We start from the raw sequence: 25,233 nt of genomic DNA, 5'->3' as shown, positions 1-25,233 counted from the left end.
ACGGTCACAGTCATCTCTATGACCGTCGGCGGACCTGGCGCGACGTTATGACGTCACGCCCGGTACCCGAAAGTAAACAAAGCCGCTATCACGGCTGTCGGCATGTAATCGGTGATTTTTTTTTCACCGATTTCATGCTTGTAAGCCTGTAGGAGTATATAATGTTTGGGGGTTCTGATTAATTTTCTAGCAAAAAAATTGTGATTTTTACATAAAGGAGAAAAGTGCCAAAATAGGCCTGGTAACGAAGTGGTTAAAAGACACCTTCTGTTGTGGCTTTCCCCTCCTCTTACCAGCCGAGTACATGCCGGGTGGAATAAGTAGATATTGTGCTGTTAAAGCCGGTTAGGGACAGGCCGGAACGGGAGCTCCTCAGGCACACGTCCTCACTCAGCCATGTCCAAACCACGCCCCCTCTTGACGATATTCTAATTTTCTCTGCCACCATTGAGCTTCACCTGGTTCACGTAAAGACAGTCCTTGCAATTCTCTGGAGACACAAATTGTACCTTAAAGCAGAGAAATGCGAATTCGAAAAAATCTGTTGTGCAATTTCTAGGCTTTATCATTTCTACCAACGGGGTCGCAATGGATCCCCAGAAAGTCAAGGCAATTCAGAAGTGGCCGGCTCCAGTAGACAAAAAGGGAGTACAGCGGTTTATTGGATTCGCTAATTTTTACCGAAGGTTTATCATTGGTTTCTCATCCATTGTTGCACCCATCACCCAACTAACCTGCCAAAACAGTCGTTTTCAGTGGTCCCAAGATGCCCAGGAAGCTTTTACCAAACTCAACACCCTGTTTTCCTCTGCACCAATCCTACGACATCCGCATCCAGCCCTGCCATTTGTGTTGGAGGTAGACGCCTCGGAAACCGCCACTGGAGCCATACTCTCCCAGAGACAGGACCCCAAGGCCCTCCTCCATCCTTTAGCTTTTGCATCCCGGAAACTAAGTTCCCCAGAAAGGAATTATGATGTGGGAGACAGGGAGCTGTTGGCCATCAAGTTCCCCCTGGAGGAGTAGAGATATCTGTTGGAGGGTGCGTCCTATTCCATTATGATCTTCACCGATCATAGAAACCTAGAAAACCTCAGCACAGTCAAACGCTTAAGACCCAGGCAAGCCCGTTGGGCCCTATTCTTTTCTAGGTTCAACTTCCATATTTCGTACAGACCTGGCTCCAAGAATGGGAAAGCAGATGCACTCTCCCAGATGTTCCCTGAATCTCCCCAGTCAACGGAACCCAGCACCATCTTATCTCTGCAAAACTTCCTTCTGCTTACACACACTGATCTTATGACCACCATCAAGTTGGCGTCCAGCCATTGTACCAACCCAGAGGTATCCTCCTTGGAAAAACGAGATGACTTGCTCTGGTCCCAAGGAAAATTTTTTGTCCCACTGGAGACCCCTGACTTTAAAGATGCTTCATGATCATAAGCTGGCTGGTCACTTTGGGACTCTGAAAACTTCAGAATTGATTGCCCGCTCTTTTTGGTGGCCTGGTTGGAGTCAGGACTGTAAAGAGTATATTCTCTCATGTGTTTCATGCCAGCGTAGTAAAGGGGCTAACACCAAATCTTGGGGACTACTTGGACCAGGGGTGTCAAACTGGCGGCCCTCCAGCTGTTCCGAAACTTCAAGTCCCATCATGCCTCTGCCTGTGGGAGTCATGCTTGTAACTGTTAGCCTTGCAATGCCTCATGGGACTTGTAGTTTTGCAACAGCTGGAGGGCCGCCAGTTTGACACCCCTGACTTAGACCTTTACCCATCCCAGAACGCCCATGGGCTGAAGTTTCTATGGACTTCATTGTCGATCTTCCTCCCTCGGAAGGTTTTACCTCCATCCTGGTCGTTGTCGACCACCTTTCCAAAATGGCACACTTCTTGCCCATGATGGGCACCCCCTCTGCCTTGGATACAGTTAACATTTTTATCAAAGAAATAATAAGGCTACATGGAGTACCCAACAGTGTTGTCTCTGATAGAGGGGTCCAATTCACCTCCAAATTTTGGAAAGAACTCTGTAAGGCCCCGTACACACGACAGAGGAACTCGACGTGCTTGGCACGTCGAGTTCCTCGTCTCGTTTTGGGATGAAGCCGCCGAGGAGCTCGGCGGGCCGCCTTCTCCTATAGAACAACGCGGCCAACGAGAAAATAGAGAACATGTTCTCTATTTTCTCGTCGAGCTCCTCGGCGGCTCCATCGAGCCAAAACTGTACAGACGACAGAGATTCTCGGCAGAATCCGGGTTTTGACCGAGTTTCTCGGCGAATTCTGCCGAGAATCTCTGTCGTGTGTACGAGGCCTAAAGCACTGGAAATAAGGGTCTGTCTCTCCTCGGCATACCACCCTCAAAGCAACAGCCAGACGGAGAGAACGAACCAAACTCTGGAGCAGTATCTCCGCTGTTTCTCTTCCGGCTCCCAAGATGACTGGTCATTTCTGCTACCCTACACGGAATTTGCGTATAATAATTCGGTTCATACAGCCACCAACCAAACACCCTTCTGGTCTAACTTTGGGTTTCACCCTTCTTTCCTCCCAAACTCTACCCCTGCATTATCTGTTCCTGCTGTTCAAGACTGAATAGCCTCTATCCAATGGAACTTTCAAAAGATTCAGGAAACAATGCAGAAGGCCCAAGATGACTATAAGAAGTACTACAACAGGGGAAGGAAGGAGAGCCGGTTTTCAAGGTTGGTGAGGAAGTTTGGATATCTTCAGCTAACCTCAGATTACCCTGTCCCTCACGGAAATTGGGCCCGAAGTTCATAGGGCCATTTAAAATCAAGAAGATAATCAACCCTGTGGCTTTTGAATTGGTCTTACCCAGCTCTTACAGAATTCATCCTGTTTTTCATGCATCCTTATTGAAACCTGTAATTCCTAGCCCCTTCCCGGTAAGAGAATAACCGCCTCCACCAGTTCAGGTGGATGGAGAAAATGAATTAGAGGTTGAAACCATACTGAACTGCAGGAAGAGGGGTAAACAACTCCAATACCTAATCAAGTGGAAAGGGTACCCACCTGAAAATAACTCTTGGGAACCCTCAAGGAACATACACGCCCCTCGATTGATCCAAGCTTTTCATTTGGAACACCCAGGGTTAATGTCCAGTTTGAGCCTGGGGGGGGGGGGGGCACTGTCAGAGAAACATATTGGATTCTGAACACTAGATGGCAGCAAAGTTGTCAGCGGGAGCTGTCAAAGAAACCTTCAGCTGCAGACTGGCTGTCACATGACACGCACCACATGACTTCCTGGCTGCCTATAAAGCTGAGCAGATGCTCAAATGAAATTGCTGGTTTGTCTTCAGCTTCCTGTACCTGAGTTCTTGATTCCTGATTGATTAATTACCTGCTGTGACCCGGATTGACCCTGACCTACTCTGATCTTCTCCTGGACCCGACCTTGGCATGTTTTATGGACTTTGTTCCTGCCTCCTGTTTTTGACCCTCGGCCTGTGACCCGGATTTACCTTCAGTCTCCTGTGCTTTGACCTTCTACTTGTGAACCAGTTTTGCCTCCTGTCTCCAGTGCCTTGACCCCCAGTCTGTGACCTGGATTGTCTGCTTACCTGTGTTTGAGCCTCAGCCTGCTACTTTCTACCTGTCTTCTTCTGCTGGACCCTGATAACCATCGGTCCCTGCTCCAGTTCTACAGGACTTCCACGCAAGCTCTACCCTGCCTGCTGGTAGCTTGTGCCTCTTGGTGCCATCCACCCTCTGTACCACCTCCAGGGGGCGGACTGCGCTTAGTCGCAACAGCGAACCGCTCTCGGCATCTTGGCCTTGGTAAGTACCCTATTCTGATAGCGGCCTTGTCTTACAAGTCACCTTACTTGGTACTCCATAAGGATAAGGCAGCCTTCTTTTCTTCCAAAGGTGGGTTCAGCATTTAACCTGAAGGACATTGTACTTCCTTCTTTGTGTCCTCCGCCGTCGTATCCCAAAGAGGCTGCGTTACATACCTTGGACGTGGTACGTGCCTTACGGGTGTACCTGTCTGCTATGGCTCTGTTCCGGAGATCTGACTCACTATTTGTGTCTGTGTTTGGTCCACAAAAGGGCCTGGCGGTCTCGTCGGCCACCATTTCTCGGTGGATCAGGCAGACTTATGGCCCTTAAGGGGCGGGCGCTTCCCTTTCCTGTTAACGGCGCATTCGACCAGGGCTATGGTGCCTCCTGGGCTTTCCGACATCAAGCGTATGTCTCACAGGTGTGTAAGGCGGCAACTTGGTCGTCCATTCACGCGTTTCCCAAATTTTACAAGGTTGATGTGAGTGCATCTTCAAACGCTTCCTTCGGCCGCAAGGTTTTGCAGGTGGCTGTTTAAAGTTGCAACTCCTCCATTGAGGAGCTCTGTTTGTTTGGGGTGAAGTTAGTTTTTTGATTGCTGTTCCCACCCCTCATTTTTTGACACTGCTTGGGGACGTCCCACAAGTCAAGATTTAGGAAGCTGTGTCCGTCCATGGACGAAAAGAGAAAATAGGATTTTTTGTACTCACTGTAAAATCCTTTTCTCTGTCGTCCATGGAAGGACACAACACCCACCCCTCCTTTTTGAGTTTGTACTGCTTTTTACAAATTGAGCTGCTGACTGCAGGGCGGAGGGTTATTATGTCTGGAGGGACCACCCCCTGGGCAGGGCTGTTCAACTCTGTTTAAATTAACATGTATTTAAATATCTAACATGTTCTGCCTAGTCCTCCCTTATAGAACAGGAACATAACCAACAAGTCAAGATTTAATGAGCTGTGTCCGTCCATGGACGACAGAGAAAAATCCTATTTTCTCCATCATTTTAGGCCAATATACATTCTTCTACATATTTTTGGTAAAAAAAATCACAATAAGCGTATATGGTTTGTGCAAAAGTTATAGCGTCTGCAAACTATAGAAAAAATGTATGGCATTTTTAATATTATTATTTATTCTTTACTAGTAATGGCGGTGAGCTTCCGATTTTTAGCGCTACTGTGACATTGCGACGGACAGATCGGAGACTTTTGACACTTTTTTTGCCATTGGCATTTATACTGCGATCAGTGCTATAAAAATGCACTGATTACTGTGTAAATGTCACTGACAGGGAAGGGGTTTCACACTAGGTGGCAATCAAGGGGTTAAATGTGTGTTCCATCAGCATGTTCTAACTGTGTGGGGATGAGAGTGACTAGGAGAGAGGCCATATAATTTTTACTATCAATAGGAAGAAACGATATGTCTCCTCTGCTCTGACGGCACAGGGATTTGTGTGTTTACAAACACACAAATCCCAGTGTTGGCGGTCATGCACTCAATCGCACGTGGCTGGCGGCGACCGTGCTCACCGGCCACGCACATCGAGTCCCCCGCCATGCAGCGGGCGCGCGCCCTCTGGTGCCTGAATACGGATAGGATGTACCCATACGGAATTTTGCACAGGAGAGACATTGTGCCGCAGTATATATGCGTGACACAGTCGGCAAGTGGTTAAACAGCACATTGCTTATGCTGTCTAACTTGTCCTTCTGGAAGCTGTAAAAAACCTGGCTGATCCTGCCTGGTTCTGCCCTCCCCTCTGTAAACTGCCCATGGTTTATCATGGCTGCTAAACCCTGACACCGTGGTCAGTTTATATGCCTCCATCATCCAGAGCTCTCTTTCCAGCTCTCCTCTCTGCTCTTCCCCCATCCCCTCCTCTCTGCTCTCCCCCATCCTCTCCCCCCTCCTCTCCCTGCCTGTCATCTTGGGAGTCTGTGTCCCTGTCGCTGCAATACCCCCCCTAACAATGCTGTTAGTAAAAAAACTAAACTTTAAAATGTAGATGCAGAGATTTTCCCCCACTGTGCTATTGTATTGTGATGGCAGGGACTTCTGACAGCAGTGACCCTTCAACCCCCGTCAGAATACACTGATCAGAGCTCCATTGGCTGTAATGGCTGACTGAATGCTGGCTTTCCAGCAAGACCATTGGACAGAAGCCGATTTAATTATCAGCTTCTGTCGAACAGAGAGAGCTACACACAGATCAAAATTCTGCCAGTTCCTGCTGAACCGGATGAGATTCAGTCCATGTGTACTCAGCTTTACATTCAATGCATGCCATGAATGATAACTACAACAGCTGCCTGTGCTCTCAACCGATCTGCCAAGCCATCAAGGGCTGGTTTCACAATGGACATATGCTTGCAGCACCATGGCAACTGCAGATGAGTAGTTTGAGTCAATACAGTTAATACATTGGTTATTTATTTTAACCGTATTATACCATTTATTTTATTTCTTTAAACTTTATACTGAATGATGTGTTTTACAAAGTATGCATGTTTGAGCTATTTAAAAAGAAGGATAAGCGTAACATGGCTGTGATGAGTTCCTCTGTCTGTTTCTAGCTGCTTATTTAAGTTGTTTTTTCTCTTCAGGGTTCCCTGAGCCGATCACAAAGCAACAACAGGTTAGAACGTTATCAGGATTTATTATATTCCTTGCATCCTGGGGAAGTATGTTTTACAGTGTCAGACTGCTCCTTTGTGGAGAAGAGCAAAGCTACAGCTGGTTAGGCACATGACAAATGTTCTGCATCCTCTGGTATGTGCTGTGCTCAATTCATTTTATTGACTATTTAAAAAAATCTATTGCTGATTTATGATGCTTGTCTCCTGCTAGATCCTGCACACCTCGACCAATAGCCATCACATCTCCCTCGCAGACAGGTATAAGAAATTAGCTGAGCATATGCTTTCTATAACAACAAATATAATGCTTTTCTGAGACCTAAAAAATATGTAAACCCAACATTTCATATTCCAGATAAGTGCCTGCTGTGCCATGTACTTGTATGAAAAATAAACCTATTGGGCCAGATTCACAGAGCAAGTACGCCGGCGTATCTACTGATACGCCGGCGTACTTTCAAATTTCCCGCGTCGTATCTTTAGTTTGAATCCTCAAACCAAGATACGACGGCATCCGGGTAAGATCCGACAGGCGTACGGCTTCGTACGCCTTTGGATCTTAGATGCAATACTTCGGCGCCCGCCGGGTGGAGTTTGCGTCGTTTTCCCCGTCGCTTATGCAAATTAGCGATTTACGACGATCCACGAACGTACGCGCGGCCGTCGCATTTTCTAACGTCGTCTGTAGTCGGCTTTTTCCGGCATATAGTTAAAGCTGGTATTTTGCGGCGTATAGATAGACTTGCCATGTTAAGTATGGCCGTCGTTCCCGCGTCGAAATTTGAATTTTTTTTTTTGCGTAAGTCGTCCGTGAATAGGGATGGACGTAACTCACGTCTAAGTTCAAAAAATGACGTCGGTGCGACGTCATTTCGCGCAAAGCACGGCGGGAAATTTCTGGACGACGCATGCGCAGTTCATTCGGCGCGGGGACGCGCTTCATTTAAATGAAACCCGCCCCCTGATCGCCCGTTTTACCGTGTTTGCGTTTATAAGCGTTTAGTTAAGAAACATCATAAGACCCTCCCTAAGCTCAAAAAACAGTATTATTTAACCATTTCAGCCACTTTGTGAGACCAGAGTGAGTAGCAGCTGAGAGAGTAGCAGTGTACTTGTATTTAGCGTGTCACTTGCCACATCACCTGCCACAAGCTGCGGATTGTCCACTTGCCACGTCACCTGCCACAAGTTGTGAATTGTCCACTTGCCACTTCATCTGCCACGTCACCTGGCCACGCCACATGCCATGTCACCTGGCCACGTCACCTGCCACAAGTTGTGGATTGTCCACTGGCCACATCACCTGGCCACGTCACCTGCCATGTCACCTGGCCAAGTCACCTGCCACAAGTTGTGGATTGTCCACTTGCCATGTCACCTGGCCACGTCACCTGCCACGTCACCTGCCACAAGTTGTGGATTGTCCACTGGCCACGTCACCTGCCACAAGTTGTGGATTGTCCACTTGCCACGTCACCTGACCATGACACCTGCCACAAGTTGTGGATTGTCCACTTGCCACATCACCTGGCCATGTCACGTGGCCATGTCACGTGGCCATGTCACCTGCCACAAGTGAATTATCCACTTGCCAAATCACCTGGCCACGTCACCTGCCACAAGTTGTGGATTGTCCACTGGCCACGTCACCTGCCATGTCACCTGGCCACGTCACCTGCCACAAGTTGTGGATTGTCCACTGGCCACGTCACCTGCCATGTCACCTGCCACAAGTTGTGGATTGTCCACTGGCCGTGTCACCTGGCCACGTCACCTGGTACATCACCTGGCCACAAGTTGTGGATTGTCCACTGGCCACGTCACCTGCCATGTCAACTGGCCACGTCACCTGCCACAAGTTGTGAATTGTCCATTTGCCACGTCACCTGCCATGTCAACTGGCCACGCCACCTGCCACAAGTTGTTAATTGTCCACTTGCCACGTCACCTGACCACGACACCTGCCACAAGTTGTGGATTGTCCACTTGCCACGTCACCTGGCCACGTCACCTGCCACAATTGCGGATTGTCCACTTGCCACGTCACCTGGCCACGTCACCTGCCACATCACCTGTTCACATCACCTGGCACGTCACCTGCCACAAGTTGTGGATTGTTCACTTGCCACATCACCTGGCACGTCACTTGCCACGTCACCTGCCACAAGTTGTGGATTGTCCACTTGCCACGTCACCAGGCCATGTCACCTGGCCACATCACCTGCCACTTCACCTGGCCACGTCACCTGCCACAAGTTGTGGATTGTCCACTTGCCACGTCTCCTGCTACGTCACCTGGCCATGTCACCTGCCACAAGTTGTGGATTGTCCACTGGCCACGTCACCTGCCACGTCACCTGGCCACGTTACCTACCACAAGTTGTGGATTGTCCACTTGCCATGTCACCTGCCACAAGTTGTGGATTGTCCACTGGCCACCTGGCCACATCACCTGGCCACGTCACCTGGTCACAAGTTGTGGATTGTCCACTTGCCACATCACCTAGCCACGTCACCTGGCCACAAGTTGTGGATTGTCCACTGGCCACATCACCTGGCAATGTCATCTGGCCACGTCACCTGCCACAAGTTGTGGATTGTCCACTTGCCATGTCACCTGCCACAAGTTGCGGATTGTCCACTTGCCATGTCACCCGGCCACATCACCTGCCACGTCACCTGTTCACATCACCTGGCACGTCACCTGGCCACAAGTTGTGGATTGTCCACTTGCCACGTCACCAGGCCATGTCACCTGGCCACATCACCTGCCACTTCACCTGGCCACGTCACCTGCCACAAGTTGTGGATTGTCCACTTGCCACGTCTCCTGCTACGTCACCTGGCCATGTCACCTGCCACAAGTTGTGGATTGTCCACTGGCCACGTCACCTGGCCACGTTACCTACCACAAGTTGTGGATTGTCCACTTGCCATGTCACCTGGCCATGTCACCTGCCACAAGTTGTGGATTGTCCACTGGCCACCTGGCCACATCACCTGGCCACGTCACCTGGTCACAAGTTGTGGATTGTCCACTTGCCACATCACCTAGCCACGTCACCTGGCCACAAGTTGTGGATTGTCCACTGGCCACATCACCTGGCAATGTCATCTGGCCACGTCACCTGCCACAAGTTGTGGATTGTCCACTTGCCATGTCACCTGCCACAAGTTGCGGATTGTCCACTTGCCATGTCACCCGGCCACATCACCTGCCACGTCACCTGTTCACATCACCTGGCACGTCACCTGGCCACAAGTTGTGGATTGTCCACTGGCCACGTCACCTGCCACAAGTTATGGATTGTCCACAATGCAATGCAAGCAATTACATTTTTTTTATGTTTTTTTAATGGTTTTTCATCATTTGCCATCATTTTTGAGATTTCTAATGTAAAAAAATAGGTCACCTTTAAAAACGCCTATGAACGAAATCGCGGCAAAACGCTGGTGCCGCTTTTAGCGGCGTTTTGCATCTGAAACGCGAAAACTTTTGCGTCTGAACCCATTTTTTTGCTTCTGGAAAAACGAGGTTAAACGCAACTGCCTAAAAATGGCAATAAACGGGACTGTGTGCATGGACACATACGATAACATTGAATGTGTTCAGGGGCAATTGAAATAGCTGTCCAACTGCCTCTGAACATGCGTTTACCAGCGTCTCGTGTGCATGGGGCCTAAGTGTGCTCTCCTCCAATCATCAGACTTGTTCTCACCCACCCCCTCCGCATAACCTTTCACTAGGAAGTTCAGTGTGCTGCTGTTTTTCCTCTCTCAGCTCTTATGCAGCTGAGAACAGAGAGAATGTGTTCACTTATAAAAAGGGGGGAAAAGTGTGTATAATGTGTGTGTGTGTGTGTATGTATGTGTGTGTGTATATATATATATATATATATATATACACACTATGGGCCAGATTCAGAGACAGCGGCGTATTTTTGTGCGGGCGTAGCACATCACATATATGCTACGCCGACGTAACGTAGAGGCAAGAGCAGTATTCACAAAGCACTTGCTCCCTAAGTTACGTCGGCGTAGCGTAAATGGGCCGACGTAAGCCCGCCTAATTCAAATTAGGAAGGTAGTGGGCGTGTTGTATTAAAATTAGCCGTGACTCCATGTAAATGAATTCCCGAACGAACGCGCATGCGCGCGCATGCTCAGAATCACGTCGTATATACTCCCTAAGATACGTCGGCTCAATGCTTTCGACGTGAATGTAACCTACGCCCAGCCCCATTCACGTACGACTTACGCAAATGAAGTAAAATGCGATGGCTGTTCCGACGGCCATACCCTAACTTGACTTACCCCTGCTTTATGAGGGATAACTATACGCCGGACGTACGCCTTACGTAAACGGCGTAGCTTACTGCGACGGGCGCAAGTACGTTCGTGAATCGGCGTATCTAGGTCGTTTACATATTCAACGCGTAAATCAATGGAAGCGCCCCTAGCGGCCAGCGAAAATATGCACCCAAGATACGACGACGTAGGAGACTTACGTCGGTCGGATGGAGCCAGAATTCAGGCGTATCTGGTTTCAAGAATACGGCGCATAGATACGACGGCGCATCCTAGAACTTACGCGGCGTATCAACAGATACGTCGGCGTAAGTTCTCTCTGAATCTGGCCCTATATTGCTAAAAGTATTGGGAAGCCTGCTTTTACACTTTAATGACATCACAATCTTAGTTTGAAGGGTTCAATTTTGAGTTGGCCCACCCTTTGCAGCTATAACAGCTTCAACTCTTCTGGGAAGGCTGTCCATAAGGTTTATGAGTGTGTCTATGGGAATGTTTGACTATTCTTCCAGAAGCGCATTTGTGAGGTCAGGCACTGATGTTTGACGAGAAGGCCTGTCTCACAGTCTCTGCTCTAATCCATCCCAAAGGTGTTTTATCAGGTTGAGGTCAGGACTCTGTGCAGGCCAGTCAAGTTCCTCCGCCCCAAACTCGCTCATCCATGTCTTTATTGCACCTTGCTTTGTGCACTGGTGCGCAGTCATTTTGGAAGGGTGCCCCCAGATCCCGCCCCCCATGTGAAAGAGTATCAGGTATGTAGTACCCCTACCCGTTAACCAAAAAAGTGTCACAAGGTAATAAAAACACACACATAGCTTTTGACAATTCCTTTATTTAAAAAAAAAAAAACAGTGTCCTCTGATGTAAACCCATCATCAATCAAGCCGTCGCCAGACCCGAAAAAGAAAAAACAAAGACGCTTCCGCTGTCGAAGGCTGGCTGCCTACGGAAGGCTCTGCCGCCTGACTTTTCTTATATTGGTAAGGGGCAGGGCCACCTGGCTATGTCACCTGGTGGTCCAGCCCCCTTGTGACATCACGGACCGATGCATGCTGGGTTGGTGACGTCCCAAGGGGTGGGACCACCAGGAGGCTCAGCCCCTTACAGTGCCTTGAAAAAGTATTCACTTTTTTTCGCATCTGAAAATGGAAAGAGTATGGCACAATTGCAAACCTATCAAGACATGGCCGTCCACCTAAACTGATGGGCAAGGAGAGCATTAATCAGAGAAGCAGCCAAGAGGCTCATGGTAACTCTGGAGGAGCTGCAGAGACCCACCGCTCAGGTGGGAGAATATGTCCACAGGACAACTATTATTCGAACACTTCACAAATCTGACCTTTATAGAAGAGTGGCAAGAAGAAAGCCATTGTTGAAAGAAAGCCATAAGAAGTCCCGTTTGCAAGAAGCCACGTGGCAGACACAGCAAACGTGGAAGAAGGTACTCTGGTCAGATGAGACCAAAATTTCACTTTTTGGCCTAAAAGCAAAACGCTATGTGTGGCGGAAAACTAACACTGCACATCACCCTGAACACACCATCCCCACCAAAAAAAACATGGTGGTGGCAGCATCATGTTGTAAGGATGCTTTTCTTCAGCAGGGATTGTGAAGCTGGTCAGAGTTGATGGGAAGATAGATGGAGCCAAATACAGGGCAATCTTAGGCCCCATACACACGATAGAATCCATCCTCTGAAAAATCCCAGCGAATGGGTTTCAGCGGATAGATCCTATGGTGTGTACACTCCAGCGGATCTGTTTCCGCGGATATTTATCCCCTGGGATGGATTTCCAGCGGATAAATATTTGATGACATGCTATCAAATCTATCCGCTGGAATCCATCCCAACGGATGGATCCGCTGGTCTGTACAGACTCACCGGATCCATCTGTCCGAAGGGATCCCCCGCATGCGTCGTAATGATTCGACGCATGCGTGGAATTCCTTATATGACAGCGTCGTGCACGTCGCCGCGTCATAATCGCGGCGACGGCGCAACACGTCATCGCCAGAGGATTTCGGCGCGGATTTCGATTCGATGGTGAGTACACTCCATCGCGGAGGACCGTATCCGCGGATAAATCCTCTCGTGTGTATGGGGCCTTAGAAGAAAACCTGTTATGCCGGGTACACACGAGAGGATTTATCCGCGGATACGGTCCTCCGGACCGTTTCCGTGGATAAATCCTCTGAGGATTTCGATCCGCTGGAGTGTACTCACCATCGGATCGAAATCCGCGCCGAATTCACACCTCGGTGCCGTGCGCGACGTTGTCATATAAGGATATCCACGCATGCGTCGAATCATTACGACGCATGCGAGGGATGGGTTCGGACGGATCGATCCGGTGAGTCTGTACAGACCACCGGATCGATCCGCTGGAGCCGATTCCAGCGGATAGATTTCTTAGCATGCTAAGAAATTTTTATCCGCTGGAAATCGGTCGGCCCGAAATATATCCGCGGATAAATATCCGCTGGATCGTACACACCAGCGGATCTATCTGCTGAAACCGATCCGCGGATCAATTTCAGCGGATCGATCCTCTCGTGTGTACGGGGCCTTAGTTTTCCTCAACGAGTTTCTTGTCAGGCTTGTCGAGAATCTTGTCATACACACTGTCAAGATAAAAATCTTGTCGTTCTCAAATGCGGTGACGTACAACACGTACGACGGCACTATAAAGGGGAAGTTTGATTCCACTGGCGCCACCCTTGGGGCTGCTTTTGCTAATCTCATGTTACTGCGTGTTAAGTAAAAGTTTGGTGAGAGACGATTCACACTTTTCAGTCTTTTACAGCGTGACGAATGTGCTATCTCCATTACGAACGCTACTTTTCCGAAGGTGCGCTCCCGTCTCATACTTTATTATTAGAATGCGCGCGTTTCTAAGCATACACACGAACGTGTTTCTCTTCATAAACCAGCCCGACGAGAAACACGACAAGGAAATTGAGACTCCCGACGAGAAAAAAAGAGAACTTGTTCTCTTTTTTTCTCGTCGAGATCCACGACAGTTTTCTCAATGAAAAACATACACACGGCCATTTTCCTCTGCAAAAAAGCTCTGCCACCAATTTTCTTGATGGATTTTGTCGAGGAAAACGATCGTGTGTACAAGGCCTCAGAGTCTCCAAAAGACGTGAGACTGGGGCAGAGGTTCACCTTCCAGCAGGACAACAACCCTAAACATACAGACAGAACTACTGTACAATGGAATGGTTTAGATCAAAGCATATTCATGTTTTAGAATGGCCCAGTCAAAGTCCAGACCTAAATCCAATTGAGAATCTGTGGCAAGACTTGAAAATTGCTGTTCACAGACACTCTCCATCCAATCTGACAGAACTTGAGCTACTTTGCAAAGAAGAATGGGCAAAAATGTCACTCTCCAGATTTGCAAAGCTGGTAGAGACATACCCAAAAAGAAACTTGCAGCTGAAATTACAGTATAAGTTGGTTCTACAAAGTATTGACTCAGGGGGGCTGAATACAAATGCACGCCACACTTTTCACATATTTATTTGTAAAAAAAAATTGAAAACCATTTATCATTTTCCTTCCACTTCACAATTATGTGCCACTTTGTGTTGGTATATCAGATAAAATCCCAATAAAATTAATTTGCGTTTTTGGTTGTAACATGACAAAATGTGGAAAATTTCAAGGAGTATGAATAATTTTTTAAGGCACTGTACCTATATAAGAAATGTCAGAAGGCTGCAGTAGGCAGCCAGCCCTCATCGAAGGCGGGAGCGTCTTTGTGTTTTTTTCTCTTTCAGGTCCGGAGATCTGCATGATTGACAATGGATTTACATGGGGGGACACAATTTTTTAAGAATCTGAGAGCCTTCCCGCCCCAAAGCACCCACCCCCCATGTTCAGGGCACTCATTCACCCGCCCCCCTCTTTCCTGACCTGCCGGGCTGCATGCTCGTATAAGAGTCTGATATGGATTTTGGGGGGGAACCCACGCTGTTTGTTTTTTTTTACATTTTGGTGTGGGGTTCCCCTTAAAATCTATACCAGACCCAAAGGGTCTGCATTTGGTATTTAACGCTAAATTCTTGATAAACTGATTTACCGTATGCTGTATTTTACCGCTTTTTAGGTGCCAGTATTTAACTCTTAGTGAATTGACCCTATTATACTTGACATAAAACATAATTTCCATAATGTTCTGTGCTTAGAACTAGATGATCACACTGTGCAACAAACATTAGTTACATAAAGTGCTGTGTGTCAAAAACCAAATACTTCTGTAGGGTAAAATCTTAGGCCCCGTACACACGACAGAGTTTCTCGGCAGAATTCAGCCAGAAACTCGGTCGGAGCTGGATTCTGCCGAGAAACTCGGTCGTGTGTACACTTTTCAGCGAGGAACCCGACGAGGAACTCGTCGGGCCGAAAAGAGAACATGTTCTCTATTTCCTTGTTGTTCAATGAGGAAAGTCGGCCCGCCGAGATCTCGGCGGCTTCCACACTGAACTCGACGAGGAACTCGATGTGTTTGGCACGTCGAGTTCCTCGGACGTGTGTACGGGGCCTAACACACACGATATGTAAAGTCCAAACAGGGGCAGATCCGGGGGGAAAGCAACAGGGCAAATGTCCCCCCTCCCCGAGATATTAGTGATGGGCCGGCGGGTGAGTGGTCGGACGGGCCAGTCAGCGGGTGGGCATGCCGGCCAGTTAGCAGGCCGGTGGGTGGGGGGAGCAGAGAGGTGGCGTCATCTCTCATCGCCCATCTTGGATCACTGCAGTTCTGCCCTCACTGTGCAATCACAGGCAGCAGAGAGATTACATCATCTCTCTGCTGCCTGCCTTTACTCTGGGACACAGCAAGTGACAATCCGCACCTTGTAGCAGGCAAGTGACAATCCACAACGTGCGGCAAGTGGCAATCTGCCATGTGTGGCAGGCGACTTGGCAAGGTACAATCTGCAACGTTTGGCAGGTGATGTGGCAAGTGACAATCTGCATCTGGTGGCAGGTAACGTGACAATCTGCAACTTGTGGCAGGTGACGTGGCAAGTGACAATCTGCATCTGGTGGCAGCCAAGTGATAATCTGCAATTTGGGAAGGGACGTGGTAAGTGACAATCCGCATCTGGTGGCAGGCGACGTGGTCCATATCTGGTGGCAGGCAAGTGACAATCCGCAACTTGTGGCAGGGACGTGGCAAGTGACAATTCACATCTGGTGGCAAGCAATGTGGCAATCTGCATTTAAAGGCAGGTGACATGGCAAGTGACATGCTGCATTTGATGGCAGGTGACATGTGACACACTGAGGGCTCCCACTGATTCTGCATTATGGTGAGTTGAACTATTTCATTTTAAATAACAGCGTAATAATATAAATAATGCACTTCAATCATCCTGACACCATATCAACCATGGTGCCATGATGATTAAAGCGCCAACACCAGCCATTTCCCCGATAAATTGCCCGCAAAAAAAACATATTTTCTGGCAGTGCCCCTTCCCAGACTAGACTCTGGATCAGCCCCTGAGTCCAAATTCAGTTTTCCAACCACAGACTGTTATATCTTTTATTTCAAATCAATCAATCCTCTGTGGCACTTCTTGTGCCCATTTGGATTTTTGCACAAGAGGAATTGTATGTTATTGGAGGTGACACAAGGGAGCAATTGTGTAAAATAGAAGATATAGAAGATTGTAGTTGGAAGCGGTATTTGGACTATATGTGTCATGAGTAATCACATTCGTGCAACTTTACCCTATAGAGAAGTTTGCTTTGCCCAAAATATGTTTTGGCACATAAAACTTTATGTAACTAACAATGGTTGCACTGTGTGTTCATGTAATTCTAAGCACAGAAACCCTTTATAAAAATGATGCTTTATGTTAAGTGTATTGTAAGGAATATAATGTAGCATTTGAATATAGCAACTATGCATAGCATAGGGAAGTGACATACTGGATAAGATATTTAGTTAAGCAGGTATTATTCCAATTTGTCTGCAAATGTAGCAATACACTTTAAGGCCCCTTTAAAGCGGAAGTTCTGATTAGGTCCACCTGTCAGTTCTTCAGGCAGACCTGATCGTAAGGCCCATGCATTCTTTGGAACAGGCAGGAGTAAACGCACTTGTGTATGTTTACACCTGCCTACCTCTGGGTTTGATTGAGTTGACTTAAAAAACAAGCGACTCGAAGGTAGCCGGTTGAACACAGACAGCAGAGTACATTCAATCCTGGTCACCCATAGAGAAGAGCGGCCTCTGTCCACATCTGTTGTGCAGAAACTGAGCAGATATGGATGTGCCATCCGCCCGCTTTGCTCCGATGAGCAAGAGATCAGCCCACAAATCCCCTGATGATCGGAAAGGAATACACCCCATGTGAAAGGGATCTAAGTGTAGCAGCACAAGTTTATTTAATAGGAGGCCATAGTACTACTTTAAGCTTTATTACAAACTCAATGCAGGCATTAGATTTATTTGCATATTTGTGATTGCTTCACTCAGTTACTCCTCGGGTTAGCAGTCAGCACAGCGGACAAATTGGAAGGTAAGTGTAATGGGGAATCAAATGTATAAGGGTTAATAGAAATATGAGAAGATTTTCAATAACATTTGGTTTTAATGTCATTTCCAAGCCAAACTGGCTCAAACAAACCATTTCCATTGAAGAACAATGCGGCCACTGGATGTGCTCTAAAGCAGGCCATACAAGTTGCAAGTTTCTTTCCTGCAACCACGAGTTTGCAGCCACTAGCAATAATCGCAGGAGAATCGCAAGAGAATCCAGCAGGTTGATCGATCGATCAACTTGGTACATTTAGCCTGCCCATTAACAATTCGAATCTCTGCCACTTCCTGTTGAACCGGCCGAAATGCAAACTGTGTATGGGTGGCCTAATAGACCATAGTAGCATTATTTACATACATTGACCAGCACTGTGTTCTGATAGCAGTACGAGCAACTTTCCATTTGTTGCCAATTGCCAGACTTTTATTATTCTTGGCGTGTTTTCTGAAAGTGCACCAAAAGTCCTGCATGCTGCATCTTTGGTGTGCTTTTAGAAAATAAACCATAAACGCTTGATCTAATAAAAATCTATGGGAAAGCACGCTGCACCTGTACTGCGGATAAGCTGCAGTAGGGCAGTGTGTAAGGGCCTAACAGTACAAGAGTGTGTTTTTATACAAACGCACAAATGTATATACACAATAGTTATATTGTTTGCTGTGTACCACACAGAGGCAGAAACTAATTTACAACCATAATGCAAAGAACATTTAAACATCTGACTTCAGTGTACTAAAATATGAACGGTTGCCACCTGCATATATATATATCATCAAGTGAACAGTTAAACATTAGCAACTGCTTCTTGCGACATTGTATCAAGCACTGCAGGATAGAATAACATATTTTGAGAAACAACAGAGTCATTACCATATATATGTGTATAAAGTACACTGACATCTAGTGAGAGTTCTCAGTATTGCAGCCAATAATCCAATCATCCCATCAACTTAATATGCAGTTTAGTACCCCACATTTCTATCATTTGCAGTTTATCACTGCTTTTATCTTAAATAAATGGAACATGGGAGGAGAGAAATATGAAAGCTGGTATTTCTTGTCTTGTTATGTAAATATATAGAGTTTGGGATTGTCATTCATATACTCGTTTAAATAAGTCAGAGTCAGTGATTCCGATCATGTTAAAGTGGAGGTTCACCCAAAAACTTAATTTTTAACATTAGATTGAGGCTCATTTTGTCAAGGGGAATCGGGTGTTTTTTTTTATAAATCGAAGCAGTAGTTACCGTTTTAGAGAGCGATGTTCTCCGCCGCTTCCGGGTATGGGCTGCGGGACTGGGCGTTCCTATTTGATTGACAGGCTTCCGACGGTCACATACATCGCGTCACGATTTTCCGAAAGTAGCGCAGGCGCCGTATAGAGCCGCACCGACGTTCGACTACTCGTGACGCGATGTATGCGACCGTCGGAAGCCTGTCGGAAGCCTGTCAATCAAATAGGAACGCCCAGTCCCGAAGACCATACCCGGAAGCGGCGGAGAAGATCTATCTCTAAAACGGTAAGTACTGCTTCGATTTAAAAAAAAAAACCCGATTCCCCTTGACAAAATGAGCCTCAATCTAATGTTAAAAATTGTTTTTCGGGTGAACTCCCGCTTTAATGCAGATCAGATGTCAGGTATATTTACAGGCTTGTTCCAGCAATATTTTGCCTGTTTGTGGATTCTTATCCAAAAGTGATATACAGCAACAATATTTAAATGATTTATATGTATGCATTTTCATCATGTAATGGGCTTTAAGGCTGGATTCACACCTATGCATTTTTAGTGCTTTTTGCATTTTGCAGATTTGCACTACAGAACGTGTTCCATAGTAAACCTTGGTAAATGGATTGTAGTGCAAATCTGCAAAATGCAAAAAGCACAAAAAATGCATAGGTGCAAATCCAGCCTTAGTCAGCTGCACCAGGCTCACAGAATTAAAGTAAAAATTATACCCAAATATGAAAAGACCAAAAAACATTGGTTGTCATTGGGTCAAATGATCCAGCTCTTAGAGAAGAATTTTAGACTAACGTACCGTATTTATCGGCGTATACAGCGCACTTTTTTCCGCTTAAAATAAGGGGAAATGATGGGTGCGCAATATACGCCGATACCTGCTTCCCGCGCTCAGTTTGAAGACTCCGCCGACATATATACCGAGCGCAGTACACTTGGGTACATTCGGCCAGGCTCGGCTTCGCTCGTGGTCACGCTCTGTGACGTTTATGCGTGAGAAGCCGAGCGTGGCTGAGCGTGCCCGAGTGTACTGCGCTCGGTATATGTCGGCGGAGGCTTCAAACTGAGCGCGGGAAGCGGGGATTCGACTCGGAGACAGTGCGGGAGAAGCCAGGAGGACACCACCGAGGCCACGGACGGACGCCGGATCGGACATGGACGCCGGGCAAGACACCAAAACTGTAAGTATTAAAATGTTTTTTTTACAGGAATTTCGGGTGTACATTAGGGGTGCGCGCTATACGCCGGAGCGCGCAATACCCCGATAAATACGGTAACTAAATATACTTTGCACTCTTAGCTACATTTTTAAGAAACAAATATTTGGATAATTCAATAAAAGAAAAATCTACATTTAAATATGATCATATTTGTTTTACATTTCTCTTGAAAGGTTGAATGAAAACTATTCTTATGCCGCGTACACACGATCATTTTTCGGGTTCTAAAAAACGTTTCTCTTGTCGTCCATGGACGGACACAGCTTCTTTAATTCTTGACAAGTGGGTTATGTCCCCTGTGTACAGGAGAGGACTAGGCAGAAACATGTTAGATATTCATATACATGTCATTTAAACAGAGTTGAACAGCCCCACCCAGGGGGCGGTCCCTTTGGACATAACCCTCCTCCCTGCAGCATGCAGCCTCAGTTTCGTTCTGCCTAGCAAAGGAAAAGGACGTATGGCTCCCTTTGGGCCCAGCGCCCTGAGGAAAATGTTTTATTTTTATTTTGTCTTTTTGACTTCTATCGACTGTCGGCTGAGAGACAGGCTGGATATCCTAGATCCTTGTAGTCTTCTCAGTTCGGCCAGCCAGCATGCGCACAACTTTGCAAAGAGGCTGGGTCTGCCACGACATGCCCCATGACTCCTGGGGTGGCCAGTGAGCTTTTCTCCAAGGTCCGCACATGACTGAGCTGTGGTGTTGTCTCACTGACAGCGGACCGGGCCGACGGCTACCTCCATTGCGGTTGTACGCCTGTCTGGAATGCGTCAGTGAGTCGTCGCATGGACGGGTAAGTACAGTCCCTTCCTCTTAGGTGGGGTGGTACAGCTGAGCATTCCTGGGGTTTGGGTATCCTCCCTTCCCTGCTCCCTTTTTCCCTCTGCTGTTCTGCATTGCTGTGGGGGGGGGGGGGGCACCTGGTTGAGGGGACTGTGCGCCTGGCCTATGTGTTTTTTACAGCTAGGGTCTGCTTTTCTGGGGTGCTGGGCAGCTTTTCTGTGTGTTCAACTTTTAAAATGCTGTGTTTTACCACCGTTCTGGCGGCGCTGGCACCATTTTTTTGTGGATTTTCAGTTTCTATTGAAAATCTCATTGGCGGCCATTTTGTTGTAGCCGCGCCATGATACAGCATATTATGGCGGTCGGCCATTTTCCTGTGGCCGCTTCAGGCTCCATATGCTGCGCTTGGTGGCCATCTTGCCTGAGTCCTCGGCCTCTAGTGTTGACTCCTACGGCGCGCAGCGCCGTTCTCTTCACGCAGCACCCCACGGCTATCTCACAGCTTACCTCATGGCTTCTCCTCACACACACACACAGCGGTGTGCGTGACACGGGCAGCGGCGCTGAGCAGTCCTCCGGTGTGGTGAGTCCCCTGGGTGACGCAGCAGGAGTGTTGTTTTTTTTTTTTTTCTGCTTAGTCTGAACTGAGCCCTGGGAGTTTTTTTTTCTCAAAAATGGAGTCAGTATCTGGTCCTTCTTCCCCCCAGCATGACAGAGGTGGCAGCTGGTACTTCTGCTTCTGCACTCACAATAGACTCTTATTCCGCGTACACACCATCACTTTATGTGATGAAAAAAAATGACGTTTTTAAAAACGTCACTTTAATTGACCGTGTGTGGGGGAAAACGTTGTTTTATGTCTTGTAAAAAACGACCAAAAAAAATTGAAGCATGCTTCAATTTTATGTGTCGTTTTTCAAAAGTGCACTTTTTACTTCACAGAAATTGACCGTGTGTAGCAAAAAACGTCGTTTTCTAAGACGTTTTTTCATCCACGCATGCCCAGAAGCTACTTATGAAGCGAGCTTCAATGGAAAAACGTGGTGGAACGTAACCTCACTTTGCAAGAACATTGTGAGAAAAACGATGGTGTGTAGGCAACTTCGTCTTTGAAAATTGAAGTTTCAAAAACGTCATTTTTTACTTCACAGAAAGTGTCGTTTTTTTTCATCACATAAAGTGATGGTGTGTATGCGGCATTAGGCCCAGATTCACAAAGCACTTGCGCCGTCGTATCTATGTGCCGGACTCAGAAACTAAGATACGCCTGAAAATAGGCTTCATCCGACCGACGTAACTTGCCTACGCCGGCGTAGAGTGGGCGCATATTTACACTGGACGTATTTGGCGCTCCCATTGATTTTCTATTCACATATGCAAATTAGGGAGATACGCCGATTCACAAACGTCCGTCCGTCTGACGCAGTGCGCGTAAAGTTATACGTCCGGTGTAAAGTTATGCCCCATAAAGGAGGTGAAACTTGGCAGCATCCATGCAAAGGGCTGCACCAGGGAACACAAGCCGACGTATTTTACGTAGTTTACGTATGACGTGAATATGACTAGGCGTATGTTACGTTCACGCCATAGGCAGTGATCCGACGTATCTTAGGCAGTTGTTCCGACGTGATTGTGAGCATGCGCACTGAGATGCGCCCACGGAACGGCGCTTGCGCAGTTGGCGATTTGTATCTGTCTGGCGCTCGGCCCATCATTTGCATGGGGTCACGCCTCATTTGCATGGCTCACGCCCACTTCCACTTACGCCAACTTACGCCTTGGAAACCCAGCGCAGTTTTGGGAGGAAGTGCTTTGTTAATTTCATGCTTGCCTCTCTGCGCTGCGTCGGCGTAGCGTAAAGGAGATACGCTACGGCAGCATAAATGTGCGCCAATGTCTGTAAATCCGGGCCTTTGTCGGCAGTCCTGGAGACATTTGTTGCCAGGGTGGAAGCTGTGTGCGGCAGTAAGGGGGGTAAAAAGCGTCCCCTCCCTCCGCTATCCCCTGGGGAATGTTCAGATTCAGACCAGGACCCGGCTGTGGCTCAGGTGCCTGGTTCTGTTTTATCTGAAGACGTGGACCAGGACCTTCCTTATGAGGAAGACACTTTAACTGGGTCGGGGCATGATAAGGCACTTGTCAGGGAGCTTATCAATGCTGTAAGGGACTCCCTTAAGCTGCATAGTGCAGCCTTTGGGTCACACAAATCAGACCGCTCTGTTACGTTTCGCACGTCTGAAAGGGGCCTATGTCCGTTTTTTCATCCATCCGTTTGCGGATGAAAAAGGCACATACATTGGTCCCTATGTGATTGCGGGTGTCAGCGGATAAACATCCGCTGACACACGTAATCACCCGCCTCCGCAAAGATCCGATTTTTCGGACGGAAGAAACCCGTATTTTTTCTTCCGTCTGCGGATCGGATGAACATGGACATACAGTTCGTGTTCATCTGATCCCCCCATAGGGGAGAGCGGAGAAAAGACAGAGCGGTCCCTGCACAGTGTGCAGGGACCGCCCTGTCAGCCGCCGGCTCAGCGGGGATATACTGTACGGAGCGATCCCTGCTGAGCTTACGGACACACAGAGGCGGATCATTACTGATCCGCCCCGTGTGCAAGGGCCCTAAAGGTTTTTCCTTATGTGTCTTTCTTTGATAAATTCATTGATGCGGAATGGGAAAAGCCGCAGAAGGCTTTTGTAGTCCCTCACCGCCTGGCGGTTCGGTACCCTTTTGAGGAGAACCTTTTAAAAAAGTGGACTTCTCCTCCGATGGTGGACCCTCCGGTTGCCCAGTTAAACAAGGTGACTACTCTCCCTATAGAGGGAATTCCTGTTTTTAAGGATCAGACTGATAGAAGATTCGAAGCACTGACCCGCTCCATGTTTTCCATGCTGGGGTCTGCCTTGTGGCCTATTGTGGCCACTACCCTGGTGTCTCAGACACTTACTGAGTGGGCAAAGGTTTTGCGGAGGAGCACTAACTCCCCTCCGAGGTTATTAGACTGGCTGACCAGCTGGTCCAGGGCCTTGTCTATGTTTGTGATGCTTCACTAGATGCAGCACCCTTGATATCCAGGGCTTCTGTTTCGGTGGTGGTTTTACGCCGCCTGCTTAGGCTAAAATGCTGGTCTGCGGAGCAGGCCTCTAAAAAAAGCCCTGGCGGATTTATCCTTCAAAGGTGGGAGACTTTTTGTGTCTTCACTGGACGACATTATCAAGGATGTCATGGGAGGAAAGAGCACTCTCCTCCCTCAGTCCTCCAAGGGGTAGGAACCCCGCCATAAGCCGGGTCCTTCTTTTCCCACACAGAAGCGGTATTTTCGTCAGTCAGGGCCCACGGGTAAACTCTCCCAGACCGACAAGGGCTCAGCTGGGGGACAGAAACGTCCCTGGGTGCGTAAGCCGAACAAGCCAGCACCCAAGCCCGCAACTGCATGAAGGTCTGCCCCCGCTCGACTCATGGGTGGGGGGACAGCTTTGCAGGTTCACGACTCGATGGACCTCTCTGCTCTCCGACCGATGGGTCTGCGAGGTGGTCTCTTTGGGGTACAAGATAGAGTTTCTTTCCTATCCCCCGAACAGATTCTTTCCCTCAAGTCTCCCTCTCCTACCGGCTCGTTGGGATGCCCTGTTGGGGGCAGTAGGGGACCTGCTAGGTTGCGGAGTAGTTTTACCCATTACGCAGGACGAGAAGTTTCAGGGTTTTTATTCTAATCTGTTTGTGGTCCCGAAGAAGGATAGGGTCCGTCCGATCCTGGACCTCAAGGCCCTGAATGTCTTTGTGAAAGTAAGGAAGTTCTGCATGGAATCAATTAGCTCGGTGGTAGCTGCGCTCCACCCGGGGGACTTGCATGTCCCAATCTGCGCAAGTCACCAGAGGTTTCTGCGCTTTGCGATCCGGGAGGACCACTATCAGTTTGTGGCCCTCCATTTTGGCCTGGCGTCAGAGTTTTTACCAAGGTGCTCGCACCGATCCTAGCTTTGCTGAGACAGCGAGGCATTGCCATTGTGGGCTACTTAGACGATCTTCTTCTGAGAGCAGCTTCTGGCTCAGAATTAAGGGAGGACGTGTCTATAACCAGCCCGACCCTCCAAGAATTCAGGTGGGTGTTAAACATTCAGAAGTCGGTCCTGGTTCCGACTCAGCGTTTGGAATATCTGGGGTTGTTTCTGGACTCCTCAGAAGCGAGGGTCTTTCTACCCCTGGAAAAGTTGCAGACGCTCCAGTTTTGACGTCCCGCAAATGGTCGTCTCTCTGATTTTGCATGCGAGTTCTGGACCTCATGGTGGCCTCGTTCGAGGCTGTACCGTACGACCAGTTCCACACTCGAGTACTACAGAGGGAGATCCTGTCCAAGTGGAACAGATCTCCATCGTCGCTGGATCGTCAGATTTAGGTCAACCACCTGGTCAGGGCGTCTCTGACTTGGTGGCTGAGATCCCCGGCTCTTCGGTCAGGGAAGCCCTTTCTCCCCTTTCAGTGGACGGTGGTTACGACGGAAGCCAGTCTCACGGGCTGGGGGGGGCATCTGGGGGGTCCAGTCGGCCCAGGGTCGTTGGACTCTAGAAGAATCCCGTCTACCGATCAATGTCTTGGAACTTCGGGCGATCAGGCTGTGCCTCTCCTCGTGGTCAAGGAGGTTGCAAGGCCGCCTGATCAGGAT

General features: G+C 48.1%; 1 protein-coding gene across 1 annotated transcript in view; it reads left to right on the top strand.

Annotated features, from left to right (window-relative positions):
* Positions 1 to 25,233, top strand: part of RNF212B (ring finger protein 212B) — a 277,775-nt gene that overhangs the window by 43,836 nt on the left and 208,706 nt on the right. The window contains exons 4-6 of the mRNA XM_040354528.1: positions 6,417 to 6,448; positions 6,661 to 6,707; positions 17,255 to 17,297. Coding sequence (XP_040210462.1) covers positions 6,417 to 6,448; positions 6,661 to 6,707; positions 17,255 to 17,297 — 122 coding nt within the window. The remainder of the gene's footprint in view (positions 1 to 6,416; positions 6,449 to 6,660; positions 6,708 to 17,254; positions 17,298 to 25,233) is intronic.

This window comes from Rana temporaria, chromosome 1 (assembly GCF_905171775.1).
Source record: "Rana temporaria chromosome 1, aRanTem1.1, whole genome shotgun sequence".
NCBI lineage: Eukaryota > Metazoa > Chordata > Amphibia > Anura > Ranidae > Rana > Rana temporaria.
The sequence above is the reverse complement of the archived record's forward strand: the minus strand, read 5'-3'. Positions and strand labels throughout refer to the sequence as shown.